Source organism: Microcaecilia unicolor, chromosome 9 (genome assembly GCF_901765095.1).
Source record: "Microcaecilia unicolor chromosome 9, aMicUni1.1, whole genome shotgun sequence".
Taxonomy (NCBI): Eukaryota; Metazoa; Chordata; class Amphibia; order Gymnophiona; family Siphonopidae; genus Microcaecilia; species Microcaecilia unicolor.
Window position 1 is genome coordinate 24,670,458 of NC_044039.1, and position 16,589 is coordinate 24,687,046.

Below are 16,589 nucleotides of genomic sequence, written 5' to 3' on the forward strand. Positions count from 1 at the left end.
TAGAGGAAACACTGGGGGAGGATCCAGGAGATTTTCCTATTCTTGTTTATGTATGTTTTGTTTGTGGAGGAGTGGCCTAGTGGTTAGGGTGGTGGACTCTAGTCCTGAGGAACTGAGTTCGATTCCCACTTCAGGCACAGGCAGCTCCTTGTGACTCTGGGCAAGTCACTTAACCCTCCATTGCCCCATGTAAGCCGCACTGAGCCTGCCATGAGTGGGAAAGCGCAGGGTACAAATGTAACAAAAATAAAATAGATACTATTGGAGATTCTACATGGAATGTTGCTACTATTGGAGATTCTACATGGAATGTTGCTATTCCACTAGCAACATTCCATGTAGAAGCCTGCGCGGCCATATTGGTGATCTGCAAGGGCCGACTTCTACATGGAATGTTGCTAATGGAATCTCAAATAGTAGCAACAGTGGAGGAGTGGCCTAGTGGTTAGGGTGGTGGACTCTGGTCCTGAGGAACTGAGTTCGATTCCCACTTCAGGCACAGGCAGCTCCTTGTGTCTCTGGGCAAGTCACTTAACCCTCCATTGCCCCAGGTGCAAATAAGTACCTGTATATGTAAGCCGCATTGAGCCTGCCATGAGTGGGAAAGCACGGGGTACCAGTGGCATTCCTAGGCTGTCTGACACCCGGGGCGGATCGCTGATGCGCCCCCCTCCCCAGGTGCAGCACAGCCCCCCCCCCCACCGGCGAAATTACACCCCCCACCGGCAAAATTACACTCTCTCTCCCCCCCCCCTTGTGCATTTTTACCTGCTGGGGGGGGGGGGGGGGTGCCGCGCGCCTGTTGGCTGAGTCCACTCGTTCCCTCCCTGCTGCTCCCTCTGCCCCGGAATAGGAAGTAACCTGTTCCACACAGAGGGAGCAGCAGGGAGGGAACGAACGGACTCAGCCAATAGGCGCATCACCCCCCCCCCCCCAGCAGCGTGGACCTGGGGCAGACCGCCCCCACCGCCCCCCCTTGGTACGCCACTGCGGGGTACAAATGTAACTAATAATAAAAAATTCAGCTGGAGTCAGCCTGTGTTTTTAAAATAAAATAAATGGAAAATTAATTAAATTTCATTTTTTTCTTGTTTTGTTTCATTTAAAAAAAAAATCAAAATGAAACAGGACATTGAGTTAAAATGTCCCATTTTGTTTCAAATGAAAACACATCCTTGCTGTGTCATAAATTTAAAAAAGGAAAGTTAGAAGCCCCTGGCTTTATATTCCTAGTCATGCGTGCTTCAAACTTCGATGCATGAGGTCGTACTACTTAGGAATCTGCACTGATTTTGCACAAGATAACAATTACAGAATACTGTTAACATGCAAATTACTCTATGAAATTGTTTTTTATTTATTCAGTACAGCAACTTTTCAAAACTTGCATATTTTTCTCAAACCAGGAAATGCACTAGCACATAAAGCATCCTGCACTTTGGAGACACAGGATTCATCTCACTGGTTACCGGCTCTCAGACTTTTAAATAATGCACTGACGCTCTGTAGAATGTCTTCAATGAATGAACTTGATTTGGAAGCAGAAATTCTTTTTCAGAAAGGTAAGACAAAGCTCTGGTGAGTTGCAGTGGCGTAGCCACAGGTGGGCCTGGGTGGGCCAGGGCCCACCCACTTTGGACTGAGGCCCACCCAAAATTGTGACACTCTTGCTATGGTTGGTGGGTATTCCCAAACCTTGCCAGCTGAAGATTTTCTGTCCTTGGGCAGCCAGCGCTCTTCCAAATGTCAGCCAGCAGGACTTGCCTTGAGCTGACGCTAAGACCAGCCCTTCTGCACATGCTCAGTTTTCACACATGCAAAAGCACTGAGCATGCATGGCCTGCCGACAGCAGCATCAGTTTGAGGCAAGTGCTGCCGGCTGCCATTTGGAAGAGTGCTGGCTGCTCGAGTAGTAGAAGGAAATCTTCAGCTGGCAGAGTTTAGGGACTCCACCAGCTCAAGTATTTAATATTTGGGGTTTGTGGGCAGGGAGGGGTGGAGAGAAGAGCAAACTGGAGGGGTACTGGGGTGGGGGAGGAAATTCCATGCCCACCCACCTTGGGCTCAGGCCCACCCAAAATTGGCTATCTGGCTACGCCCCTGGTGAGTTGGAACACTTTTTTCAATATGCCTTTGTCCATAATAAACAAGATTTTATGATGCGCTCAGTGTTGGCTGCACTGCTGGGAATCCTCTGTGTTTCAACCTGGTAGGAGGCCTCACCATATTAGTGTGAGACAAGCAAAAATTTCACCAACTGACGACTTCTATAAATCTGAGTCAAAGCACTCCTGGGATTCTGATAAGGAGCCAGGGAGCTTCTTGGAGGAGTGGTCCACTGGTCTTCCTTCAGATCCCTTCCCACCACGTGAGAGATGCAACCCCTCCCCCCCCCCATGCGAGTTGCTGTGGTAACATGTGCATGCGCTTGGGCCTTTAACATACAGCCAGGCAACAAGTCAGAAGCAAACAAAAAGATTTATTCATGTAATCGAAGGTCGTATGTAAAGACACCTTTCTTCCTCACTAGCTTTTCTGGATCATGGTTAACCATCAAAAGGGTGTCTGGTCCCTTTTAGCTCTGGCAAGGTACAACCTTTACCTTGCCCTTCCTTGCAATAGACAGAGCTGCAAACCTCTCTGTAGGTCCTTTACAACCCTCTCCTTATGAACCTGACAACCCTCTCTCTGGGAAGGCAGTAGGTTGTTGCAATCTTGAGGTCAGTCCTGGAGGCTCTTTTTCTATGGGCCTTTCCCAGCTTGTCTCTGTTCTGTAGTTTTTTTCTCTGTTGGTTGAGCTTCATCCTCTCTCTTGAGCTAGACCTCTTAAATCAATGAAAGAGAGCTCCTGTGATGGAGTGCATAGGAAATGGCAAGTCTCTCTTAAGCACACTCCCGCACAGGGTTCCATTACATAAGTACATACGTGTTACTGTACTGGGACAGACAGAAGGTCCATCAAGCCCAGTATCCTGTTTCCAACAGTAGCCAGTCCAGGTCACAAGTACTATTCTGGGATCTTGCCAGGTACTTATGACCTGGATTGGCTACTGTTGGAAACAGGATACTGGGCTTGATGGACCTTCGGTCTGTCCCAGTATGGCAACACTTATGTACTTATGTAATGTGACCTTGTGAAGGAGTGTGCTTAGGAGAGACTTGCCATTTTGAATATCTGGGGGACAATGTTTTTTTTTTTTTTGTATTGTACTAAATTACCATGTTGGGGAAAAAAAAGTTCAGTCTGAGAGCCAGGTCTATCTTAGGACAAGACGGCCAGCACCCTGAGCTGGAAGGTTGGGTGCCTCTCCACTGATGAGGCTTATCCAGATTGACTCATGTAACTAAAACAAAGTCTACTTCCCAACACTATCTTCCCCTCAGCCCATCTCCCCAAAACACTTCGCCCCCCCCCAGACACACCCTCTCCCCCAGCTCTTCCCTCACACTCTTTTCCCCCAGTATACACACTCCTTTAATCCCTCCCAGTCAGTCTGAACCCCTACATGTCTCTCACCAATCCACAACCTTTTTGGGTGGCTTACTGCTGGTGCTACTTTCTGAACAACTGTTCTGTTTTCTGCTGTCACTATGTGCTGTCAGTGAGCTTGAACCTCTTAAGGGGGAAGATATCAATGTGGCCTATCGTTAAGACATTATTTAATGTTAACCCCATTTATTAGGAACTAGGTCTCATTGCGTAAAATAGAATCTGTGCTAAACTACCATGAGTTAGTGATAAAATAACACATCTTAACAATAGCCCATGTTGATAACTTCCCCCCTTAGTGCGAAGAGTTTCAGTCTCTGGTAACCAGAGCTGATATTGTGATGTCATAATGCCTCATTCCACCAATGCCTAAGAGCCAACCTCATCAGTGATGTCACAATGGCCTGATTGTTCTATGGCTCACTTGTATTACATATAGCAGTGATTTTGGAGATATTTCTCTTTAATTAAGGGGGGAAGTTATCAACACAAGCTACTGTTAAGATGCGTTAGTTTACTGTTAACCCTAGTTATTAGTAGCTAAGTCTCATTACATAAACTGAGACCTGTGGTAAAATAGCATGAGTTAGTAGTAAAATAACACATCTTAACAATAGTCCATGTTGATAAATATGCCCCGGAGTGCCCATATTCCTGCAGTGTTCTCCAAGTCTCATGAAAATAACAGGAAAATACCATGTGGCTTAGACTTGTTGAGAGGCATGCAATTCCAGAAGAAAGCAGAACAGCTATTCTGGAGGAAGAGCCAGTTTCAAGCCTCCAGAAAATGTGAGGGGAGGGTGTGAATTGGGCAAAGAGGCAGGGAAACACAACAACAGTCAGGGCCACCATTGCCTCCCAAATCTTAAAATGAAGAGTACAGGGGTATTTTATGCATCCCTGTTCTTTCAACCTAATCAGCTATTTAATGATCAGATTGTAACATAGGTGAATAGTCTCACAGTGTAGTGTTATGTAGCACTGCACCCCATTGAGGAGTCCTTTTACCAAGCTGCACTAAAAAGTGGCCTGTGGTGGCCCCAATGCAGGTCTTTCCCGCACTGTGAGGCCACTTTTGGCGCTGCCGGTAAAAGGCAGATTGTGGAGACGAAAACGGTAACGGAGTTCAAAAATGCATGGGATAAACATAGAGGAATCCTGTTCAGAAGGAGTGGATCCTCAGAATCTTAGCTGAGATTGGGTGGCAGAGCCGGTGGTGGGAGGCGGGGCTGGTGGTTGGGAGGCGGGGGTAGTGCTATGGCCTGTGCCCTGGAAATGACAGATATAAATCAAGGTAAGGTATACACAGAAAGTAGCACATATGAGTTTATCTTGTTGGGCAGACTGGATGGACCGTGCAGGTCTTTTTCTGCCGTCATCTACTATGCTACTATGTTACATGCTAATTTCCCCATTAACACATGGCCATTAGCCCTTACCAGCACCTGTTTTGTAGGTAGTAAGTTTCATACATTAATCCTGAACTAATCAGTTAGTGCACAGCAGTGCCCATGTGCTAACCAATTAGCATAGCCGTACCCACTTTCCACCCCCAAACATGTGGGTAACGCACACCAATCATGAAATTACCACGGGATGCTTGAGCGCACCCCACAGTAGTTCATTTTAACCTGCGGCAAGCATGCTTAGCGCTTACTGCAGTTTAATAAAAGGACCACTGAGTAAGGGAATTAGTGTTTCCAGACAGTATTACCGGTTTGTTACTTGAGAAGAAAAAAATAATTAATCACATTTTTTTTTCAGGTAAAGTAGAACGCCAAATTATGGTAGCTGATCATCTTGAGACAGCACAAGCTGCTGAGACCTTCTTGGATGCCATAAAAACCAGCCAGAGAAATGATCAAAATTTTAGGTATGGAACTTACAATGTAAACAGATTCAATTCGCAAAACAGTCATCTGCTAGAATCTGTTAGGGTTTTTTTATTTTTTTTAAGTCTTGCTCTGTATTCGTAAGGTACTTTTCAAGATCCGTCTTTTACCTAGTTGACCACTATTTCTATTTCTGATTTTGGACATTTTGTGAAAAACCTCAAGAACTCCAGTAGCAAACATGGCAATTTTCAAACCAGAAAAGCATCCAATATTTTGTTTCGAAAATGGTCATTTGCTAGACGTTTTTGTGTTCATTTTCAAGAAGAAAACAACAACAACAAAGTCCAAGGGAAAACACACTAAAACAAGTCATTGGGATATATGAGGGGCCAGCATTCTTAGTAGACTGGCCACGCAAACATCCCATCAGAGCAGTGGGGCTCCCTAGGGTGCACTGCAGTAGACTTCACATAGAATGTCCCAGGTACACATCTCACCGTTACCCCCTCATATTGTATGAGGAGCCCTCCCGAACCCATCAAAACCTACTGTCCCCAACTGTACACAATTACAGTAGCCCTTATGCCTACAGGTGTCACCTAAATGTAGGTACAAAAAGTTTTTGTTGGGTTTCGGAGGGCTCACATGTACCAGTTAGAGTGGGGTATGGGTCTGGGTCCCCTTCTGTACAGTCCACTGACCACTAGGCTATTCCTGGGACCTGTCTGCTTCTGTAACAGGAATGACCATCATATATGAAGCTATCATAGAGCCTGGTGTGTACTGTCACATCTTAGGGGGTTGGGAGGGAGCCAGTGACAACTAGGGGAGTAACGGGGTTATGCCTTACTCCTTCTAGTGGTCATTTAGTCATTTGGGGCACCTTTTGGTCACATAGTCATGATTGAAACAGGTCTAGCCAAGAAGTCTTAATTTTGGCCCTAGACATTTTCATTTTGTTCCATTATTACAGAAAAATGTCTGTCTTTTGGTGCTAACCTTGTCCCACCTATGTCCTGCACAAAACATGCCCCCAACATACCCTCTTGAAATTTAGATGAACTGTGGAGAAAACCATCTAAAATCAGGCATTGAAAATCACATCTTGGATGTCTGCGAGAGAAAACTGTCCTGCTGTCAGCTTACGAATTTTTGGGGGGACTTTTTTTGTTTTAAAAATGAGCCCCTAAATCTCAGCTTTAGTACTGCACAGTCAGTATGTAAATTCAGCAACAGAATATTTTAACTAATTGGTTCGTCTAAGATGCCACCAGTCTTTTGTCAAGATTACTGTATAACATTTTGCCATGTGACCTGACCAGCTTTAATCACATCTTTGTCCTGCTCCCTTGCAGTTTTTTTGGTATGTTATACTCTGCTTTAATAAGAGGCTATACTTTTGGTTAGGGCATTGTGTAAAATAATCACTCACATTCTCTTTCTATTTGTAGACTGATAAGGAAGGCATATCTGGAGCTGGCACTGTTATATTTTCATCTAGCTTCTTTAGGTACAAATGAGAATACAGGAGTGGCTCCACCAAAATCGAGAATCATAAAGGAAACGGTAAATCTCCATATATGTAATTAATTAATTTCTTTTTAGTACATTTATATCCCACAAGGGCGGGCTCAATGCGGCTTACACAATTACAAATGGTTACATTTCAGGAAGGGTACAGGTATAAAGGAACCTATGGAAGGGGTAACAACATGTGGATAAAACAGGGGAGCAAGTCGAGGTAGGTGCAGTCGGGGGTCAGGTGGGTACGGCTGAAGTGAGGATGGCTAGGATGAAGTATTATCAGTTGGATAAGCAATCTTGAATAAATACGTCTTTAAGGATGACCTGAAGAGCTGGTGGTCATCTATCTCCTTCAGCTGCCGCGGTAGAACATTCCAGGATTTTGTGCTGACGTATGAGAAGGTGGAAGCGAAAAGTAATTTGTACTTAACATTCTTGCAACTTGGAAAGTGTAAGTGGAGGAAGGATCGAGCAGTCACCGATGCGTTTCTAGAAGGAAGATGTTTCAAATGAACAATAAAGTTGATTTTATATATAGGGATTGATATATTTTAACCGTTTTGATATATTTTTTGATTTAGTGGTATATCATAATAAAAAAGAATATGAACGTAACATGACATTATTTTAATAGTACTCAGCTTTGAGATATGCCACTTCAAAAACAATTTTTTATTTATGTATCAGACTTTTCTGTACTATCACTCCGAACCAGTACTCATCATGGTTTGTATAAAATTTCACCAAGTTAAAAAAATGAGGGGATTAAGGAACAGTAAGAATATTTTCTTTGTGTTAATTGCATGTGGAGATGTCTGGCCTACCCCCAAGAGATAACACGGAGGCTGTGCAGTTACCAAATGATAATTTGGGAAATTACTGTCTGTTAACTGCATGGTAAAAGCAGTGGCGTTCCTAGGCTGGCTGACACCCGGGGCGGATCGCCGATGTGGCCCCCCCCCCCCGGCGAAATTACACCCCCCCCCCGGGTGCAGCGCGACCCCCCCTCCCGGGTGCATTTTTACCTGCTGGGGGGGAGGGTGCCGCGCGCCTGTCGGCTCCGAGTCCGCTCGTTCCCTGCTGCTCCCTCTGCCCCGGAACAGGAAGTAACCTGTTCCGCGCAGAGGGAGCAGCAGGGAGGGAACGAGCGGCACGCAGCACCCCCCCCCCCAGCGGCGTGCACCCGGGGCGGACTGCCCCCCCTTGGTACGCCACTGGGTAAAAGGACCCCTTAAAGTATAAAGTACACCAATGCCTGACTATGATAAAGTCTAGCTTCCTCATTCTTCAGTAGTAGTTGAATCCCAGACTGTTGGGCCATTTAGGAAAAGCAATATTTCAGGGTAAGATGTCACTAGCTTGGATTGCAGCCAATCAACCAGGGGCGTAGCCAGACACCTAATTTTGGGTGGGCCTGGGCCCAAGATGGGTGGGCAGAAGAACTCCGCCTTGTCCCACAAGTGATTTGGTCTCTCCCTCTCTTGCCTGCATGCCATATGGTCTCTCAAACATCCCCCTCCCCTGCTTAACTTTTTAATAGCAGATTTTCACCAGCAGCGAGCAGCAACTAATACACACAGCTCATGTTGGCCCCACAGCCTTCCCTCTGATGCAACTTCCTGTTTCTGCTTAGGTGGTAATACGTCAGAGGGAAGGCTGTGGGGCCAGTGCGAGCAGTATGTATCAGTCGCTGCTTGCTGCAGGCGAAGATCTGCTATTTTCAAGGTATGCAGGATAGACAGTTGTTGGGAGTTTTTGGCTGGTGGGGCTTGGGGATCCCTGCCAGCCACATCATAGGTATGCTGCTACTGGGTGGGCCTGAGCCCAGAGTGGATGGGCCTGGGCCCACCTGGGCCTACCCTTGGCTACGCCACTGCAGTCAACTATAAATGGTTCACTATGGCCTTCAGTTTACAATTGAATTTCATACATGTATAAAAGGCATTTAAACGTTTAGGTCCCCATCTTACAAAGCCGGGATATGCACCTATCATAACCCAAGTGCTTGCAAATGGCAAGAGTAGGACAAGGGTGTGGCAAGTTAATAGACATTTATTTCCCATTTTAGAAGGGATTAAACGTATATGTCCTAAAAGATTGACATCAGGAGTTACAACTGCTACCAAGCATATTTAGCATATGGGAAACAGCTGCTATTGAGCATCACTCCACTGAAAGGTTGGCGGGGGGAGGGGGGGGTTGCCTCTTTGGTTCCCAGTGGTTTTTGTCACCCCAAATGCCAGATTGGCAAAAGAAACCAGTTACTGTGACAATGTCGGGATAGTAATCTGTTATGTTTCCAAGGTAGCAACCGGTTATGTGCTGGGTTTGAACCCACTGATTTTTTAAATACATTTATTTTCTAAAATGGATGTTTATGTGGCATGCACGTGGTGTATAAATGTCTATTTGTCCTGTATTTTAGAACAGGCTTCCAGTGGCAGATTCTCTTCTAAAATACTGCCGAAACCTGAGACACACTGACCTGCATTTATATCCCACATTATCCCGAACACAAGTTTGAGTTCAATGCGGCTTACAATAAACAGTATAGGATACATAACAAAGAATAATGCACAAAGTAATTTGTTGTAAGAATCCAATTTTACAATACAGTATCATAAACATACTGGGACAGCTATGGATATTTAACATTTAGAAAATCTATTATGAATGAGAAATTGTACATGAAGCAAAGAGAAAGTTAATGGTAAACAGGGTAATAACCAATTCAGGTAATAATTAGTTAATTGAGATATGGTCGTTCTTTGTGAGGGTTTGTTTGAGAAGGAGCGATTTGAGGATTTTGTGGAATCTAGTATATTCCTGTATATTTCATATTTTGGGTGGTCAGGAGTTCCACCATTTGTTTCCTAGGTAAATGAAGTCTGCAAAGTGGACAGTTTTGTAGATCACTTTTTTGCAATTTGGGAGGTGTAGTCTGAGATAGTTTCTTGCCTCATATTTAGTGTTTCTTTGAGGTAAGTTTATTAATGGTACCATATAATCTGGAGCTGTGCCATTCAGGATTTGAAAGATAAAGGTACATAATTTGAAGGTGATTCTTGCTTTGATGGGAAACCAGTGTAATTTGATTAATAAAGGGGAGGCACGTTCAAAATGAGAGATTCTATATATGAACCTGGCTGCAGTGTTTTGAGCTGTTTCAAGTTTCTTTAACAGGTACTTCTTACAGCCAGCACATATGGCATTACAATAATCAAATTGGGATAATGTTAATGATTGTACCAATAGTCGGAATGTTTCTGATGAGAAATAGGGTCTGATCCTTTTTAGTTTCCAAAGACACTTGAAAGATTTTGTGATTACTGAGGAAACTTGAGTATCAAATGTTAAATGTTTGTCTATAATTATACCTAGAATTTTCAGATTATTGTCAATGGGGAATGAAGTACTACTACTACTATTACTACTTATCATTTCTAAAGCGCTACTAGACGCACGCAGCGCTGTACACTTGAACATGAAGAGACAGTCCCTGCTCGACAGAGCTTACAATCTAATTAGGCAGTCTGTTATAAGACTGACTTCATATGTAGCAATTCCGTTACACATGTAAATGGCATACTTCTCCAAACTCCACATCCAAGAGGAACCATTTAAGGAGCTTAAATTCTTGCCACTCAGGGTGGTTTTCAAACACCAGAGAGGTGGGTATATTCTCCCATCCCTAATGCTATCTACCCAGAGCTTATATTTTATGTGAAAATCTGCCCAAACCATGATATCCTCCCCCCCCCCCCCAAATTGGAACATGCTGCCAGTAGGTATCAGCTTTTTAAAAATTAACTATATATGTATGCCACTTTACAAATGTAATCAGCCCCCTAAATATTTAGCCATTTTTGAAAGTGTTGTCAATTGTGAAACTGTTGTAGTTGTTTTGGTCAAACAGATTGGTAATGTACACCATCTTCCCATGTGCTGAAGGCTTTTCATCCTGCCTGTTTTCCCAGTCACAGTATGAAGCGGAAACAATTCTTGCAGAGGCAGGCAAGTGTGAAACATGTCTCACACATTCACCATATGATGTATTCGACATGTCTTTGAGAATCTCATCTTCTGCTATCGCTTCCAGCCAACTTGCATGGTTGCCTTCTTCTGGCTTGTCTGAAGATGTTTATATTAGATTTTGGTGAAGGTTAAGTAGACTATAGACACCATCGAGGATCACGGTTTGATCATGTGTCTCCTTTGTTACGACAGCTGTGTTATAAGAACATAACATAAGAACATAAGAATAGCCATACTGGTCCATCTATCCCAGTATCCTACTTCCAGCAGTAGCCAATCCAGGTCACAAGTACATGACAGAATCCCATATAGTAACAATATTCCATGCTACTGATTTCAAGGACAAGCAGTGGCTTTCCCCATGTCTATCTGAATAACAGACTGTGGATTTTTCTGCCAGGAACTTGTCCAAACCTTTTTTTAAACCCAGATACACTAACTGCTGATATCACATCCTCTGGCAATGAGTTCCAGAGTTTAACTGTTCGTTGAGTGAAATAATATTTCCTCCTGTTCATTTTAAAGGATCTTCCTTGAGTGTCCCCTAGTCTTTGTATTTTTTGAAAGAGTAAAAAAATCGATTTACGTTTCTCCCTTCTACGCCGTTTTGTAGACCTCTTTCATATCCCCCTCAGCCGTCTCTTTTCAAAGCTGAAGAGTCCTAACCTCATAAGCCTTTCCTCATATGAGAGGAGTTCCACCCCCTTAATCATTTTGATCGCTCTTCTTCTTATTATTTATTTGTTGCATTTGTATTCCACATTTTCCCACCTATTTGCAGGCTCGATGTGGCTTACATAATGCCGTAATGGCGATTGCCATTTCCGGATTGAGAAATACAAAATGGTTATTAAGTGACAGAGTAGGTTAAGCAATCAGGTGTAGCGAGTTCATTCCTGGAATTAGAAGTAGAGAGGTATAACGATAAAGTTCACTGGTGCCAAAGTACAGTTAAGCAATCCAGTGTCGAGAGTTCGGTTTTGTCCCGTTCTGGTATGGGTTTGGTTGTCTGGTATTTAGGATGGATCATTGTGGTATGCCTTTTCGAACAAGTTGGTTTTTAATAACTTTCGGAAGTTAGTTAGGTCGTGTATTGTTTTGATGGCAGTCGGCAGGGCATTCCATAGTTGCGCGCTTATATAGGAGAAGCTGGATGCATATGTTGATTTATATTTTAGTCCTTTGCAGCTAGGGTAATGAAGATTCAGGAACGTGCATGCTGATCTTTTTGCGTTTCTGGTTGGTAAGTCTATGAGGTTTATCATGTAGACCGGGCCTTTGCCATGAATGATTTTATGAACCAGGGTACAGAGTTTGAATGCAATATGCTCTTTTAGTGGGAGCCAGTGTAGTTTTTCTCTTAGGGGTTTGGCGCTTTCGTATTTCATTTTTCCAAATATAAGTCTGACTGCGGTGTTTTGGGCGATTTGGAGTTTCTTAATGATTTGTTCTTTGCATCCGGCATAGATTGCATTGCAGTAGTCTAGGTGGCTTAGCACCGTTGATTGTATCAGGCAGCGGGATAGTTTCCTTGGGAAGAAAGGTTTTACTTTTTTGAGTTTCCACATTGAGTGGAACATTTTCTTTGTTGTATTTTTCGGTTGGCTTTCTAGTGTGAGATTTCGGTCGATTGTGACTCCAAGGATTTTCAGGCTATCTGAAACAGGGAGGGTGTAGTCTGGGATGTTTATGGTAGTAGGTTTGTTCGTATTATATTGTGACAAGAGTATGAGACACTGTGTTTTTTCTGCGTTGAGTTTTAATTGAAATGCATCCGCCCATGAATTCATGATTTGGAGACTGTGTTTGATTTCGTTTGTGATTTCAGTTAGATCGTGTTTGAACGGGATGTAAATCATGACATCATCTGCGTAAATGTAAGGGTTGAAGCCATGGATAGATAGAGATTTGGCTAGAGGTGTCATCATTAGGTTGAAGAGGGTCGGTGAGAGCGGTGATCCCTGGGGTACTCCACATTCTGGTTTCCATGGTGGTGTTGTGCTCGAATTTGATATCACTTGGTATGTTCTTGCGGTTAGGAAGCCCTTGATCCAACTAAGTACTCTTCCCCCGATCCCAAAGTATTCTAGGGTGTTTAGTAGTATTTTGTGGTTTACCATGCCGAACACATGGTAACCTTTTCTAATTCTGCTTTATCTATTTTTAAGATACAGTGGCCAGAATTGTATACAGTACTCAGTGTGGTTGCAACATAGAGCGATACAGAGGAATTATAATATTCTTTCTTATTTTCTATCCTTTTCATAGTAATGTAGTTTAGGTCTGCTGAATAGTAAGCCTACATTAAATGTATATTGGAGGCAGTAGACAGTGTTTACCAATGTACATTTAGTGCTGCTGAATATAAGTATTAATTCAAATGCTGCAACCAGCATTTAAAATATTGAGTGTTGCCACTGAATATTACCTGCACAGTAATTCGAGGAAATGGAGATGATGAAAACAGATTTTCTTAATGAATAAAACTTTGCTGGTTTTTGCACAAATAATTTTGTATTTGCAAAGGGCCAAATTCTTTATATGGCGCCTGAAAAATCGGCACAGAAAAACTACACACAGCACTATTCTATAAACTACGCCTAAAGTTAGGCGCACTTTATAGAATATGCACATGTGTCATTCTTGTGCCTGAAATTTAGGCGCACCCATTTAGGCCACCTAAAACCAGGACTAAATACCTGCGCCTGTTAGGTGCAGATCGGGTGTATTCCGTAACAGTGCGCATAGTTTTAGGAATGCCCACAGCCCATCCATTCCACGCCTGTGGCCACACCCCCTTTTTGGATGTGCGCATTAGAATTTACATGCACCGTGTTATAGAATATGCCTATAAGGTTGTGCGTGAAAATTTTAAAGACAATTAGTGCTGCTAATTGGTTAACTAACAATTAACGGTTCTGATTGGCTTGTTAATTAAGTTGTGCACGCAATTTGGCGCCATATATAGAATTCAGAGGAAAGTCAATTACAAATATTATGCAAAATTACTAATGAACTGAAGAATTATGTAAATCTGCTCATTGGCAGTTTTGGCACAGAAAAATTACATGCAGAAAATCATGGAAATCGGACTTCACTGTTAAAAAAACTGCAAAACGTTTGAATCCAATACACTATACAGTTTCAGGCAATATACCCAGTAGAGCAACGGAAGTATGAAGCTTTTCCTCTCAGCACCTCAAAAAGATTTGTGAAAGTGATTTCAATGTGTTTTTGATTCATGTCTAGTTCTGTTTCACAACCATATACAGTGAATCATATTCCTATATTTGCACACTAATGGCAACATTAGCCAGGGGTAGCCCAACCATTAGGCCGCCTCAGGCGGCACTCATCAGGAGCGGCAACTCGAAGGGGCGGCATCTCCCCCTTCGCGGTGTTTTTCCTCACGGTGACATTCCAAACCCATCAGCGGCAGCAATTCCCATACGCTGCCCTGCCGCCACCGGCACCCGCCTCTTCCTTTTACTTTGACTGCCTCTCTAATGTAACTTCCTGTTTCGTCAGAGGCTCAGGCAGCCGCAGTAAAGGGAAGAGGCGAGTGCCGGCAGTGGCAGGGCAGCGTATGGGAATCGCTGCCAGGTTTGGAACGTCACTATGAGGTAAAACGTCACAAAGTGTGAGGGGGGGGGGCGGCATCTCGGCCGGGGGGGGGGGGGGGGCGCATGTTATCTCCACCTTAGGTGGCATCTTGCCTTGGGCCGGCCCTGACATTATCGCATGGCCATTAATTTAAAAAAAAAAAAAAAAGGAAAATCAACCACTTTACTGTTGCAGTAAAAATGGCCTTAGTGCATGGGGAAAACCCGTATAAAAACACACTAAGGCCGCTTTTTACCCCTATGTAAATAACTGAGAGATTTAATTAAGCTTTTAAAAATATTGTGCTATGTGAATTATGCTTCTAGTGGACTTTATCCTGAATCCAAACTTCTTTACCCATTCCTAATATGTTGTTGCTATTGTTTGTTAAACTATTGTTATAGGTTATGGACAATGATTTTTGTTTTTTTCAGACTAATACAATCAATGAAAATGAGGTAACTCTTAGCAAATCAGAAATATGCAGACTGAAGGCCTGGATTGCAATAAGAGCTGCTACACAGGTATGAGTGAAATACCATGTACAGGCTTGTTTTCTAAGCTGTATTTAATTGCTGTTAATGCACGTTAAATCATGTTAATATGGCTTTTAATGCAAAATAAACCAGGCTCAATATGCAGCAAAAATAAAACATACATCATATGCAAATTATTTGCATTTGTAGGTAAAAGGGTTAAGGTGACTTACTTTCTGTTGACCCTGAAAAGTTAACTGCATCTCTAGGAGTATAGTGGAGGAGTGGCATAGTGGTTAGGGTGGTGGACTTTGGTCCTGGGGAACTGAGGAACTGAGTTCAATTCCCACTTCAGGCACAGGCAGCTCCTTGTGACTCTGGGCAAGTCACTTAACCCTCCATTGCCCCATGTAAGCCGCATTGAGCCTGCCATGAGTGGGAAAGCGCAGGGTACAAATGTAACAAAAATAAAATAGATACTATTGGAGATTCTACATGGAATGTTGCTACTATTGGAGATTCTATATGGAATGTTGCTATTCCACTAGCAACATTCCATGTAGAAGGCTGTGCAGGCTTCTGTTTCTGTGAGTCTGATGTGCAGGACGTCAGACTCACAGAAGCAGAAGCCTGCGTGGCCACATTGGTGATTAGCAAGGGCCGACTTCTACATGGAATGTTGCTAGTGGAATAGCAACATTCCATATAGAATCTCCAATAGTAGCAACATTCCATGTAGAATCTCAAATAGTAGCAACAGTGGAGGAGTGGCCTAGTGGTTAGGGTGGTGGACTTTGGTCCTGGGGAACTGAGGAACTGAGTTCAATTCCCACTTCAGGCACAGGCAGCTCCTTGTGACTCTGGGCAAGTCACTTAACCCTCCATTGCCCCATGTAAGCCGCATTGAACCTGCCATGAGTGGGAAAGTGCGGGGGTACAAATGTAATAAAAAATAAATAGTTACTGTTGTCCCATTCGATCCCTTAAGTGGGAGACAGTGCATCTGGGACAATATTAAAGGGTGGCAGCTGAAAACAAATTGCACTCCATTGCCCCCTTCTGATACAAATTGCCCCAGTGGGCCAGTGGCCCTCCATCCTCTGACCCTTTATCAAGGAACTCCCCTTACACGGGGAGCTCTTAAGTCCCTATTTGGCTGGTGCCCCAAACAGCATCCTCCATAACCTAGTGCAGGGCAAAAGTGTTGATTAGAAGCCCCCCCCCCCCCCCACCAGTAAGGCTCATTCTTCTATGTTCCTAGCCCTGCTCCTTTCACCACAAAGATTCTAAGTCTGTGGCCCAGGATCCAGTCTTCACCTCCACCAAACCCTTGTCCGAACCAAATTAACTCCTATAATCTTTAAGTCCTTAGTGACACTTGCTCCTGTCTGGATGCCCCCATTTTTCAAAAATTGGGTTCAGACACACGAATCATTGTGGCATCCAGGGTAGGAGCAAATGGGGATCACTCCTGCCCACCAAGGATTTTTATAGTCAAATTGGGGTTTGACAGGGGGCTGGATCTTGAATCCTAGACCAGACACTTAGGTTCCTTGTGGGAGGCAGGGCTAGTAAAATGGAAGGGCGAGCCACTTCTATACTTTTTGCCACACTAGGGGGAGAGGC

General features: G+C 43.6%; 1 protein-coding gene across 1 annotated transcript in view; it reads left to right on the forward strand.

Annotated features, from left to right (window-relative positions):
• Nucleotides 1-16,589, forward strand: part of CFAP54 (cilia and flagella associated protein 54) — a 276,413-nt gene that overhangs the window by 215,406 nt on the left and 44,418 nt on the right. The window contains 4 exon segments of the mRNA XM_030214871.1: nt 1,407-1,562; nt 5,255-5,363; nt 6,777-6,891; nt 14,922-15,011. Of these exon segments, the coding sequence (XP_030070731.1) occupies nt 1,407-1,562; nt 5,255-5,363; nt 6,777-6,891; nt 14,922-15,011 (470 nt within the window).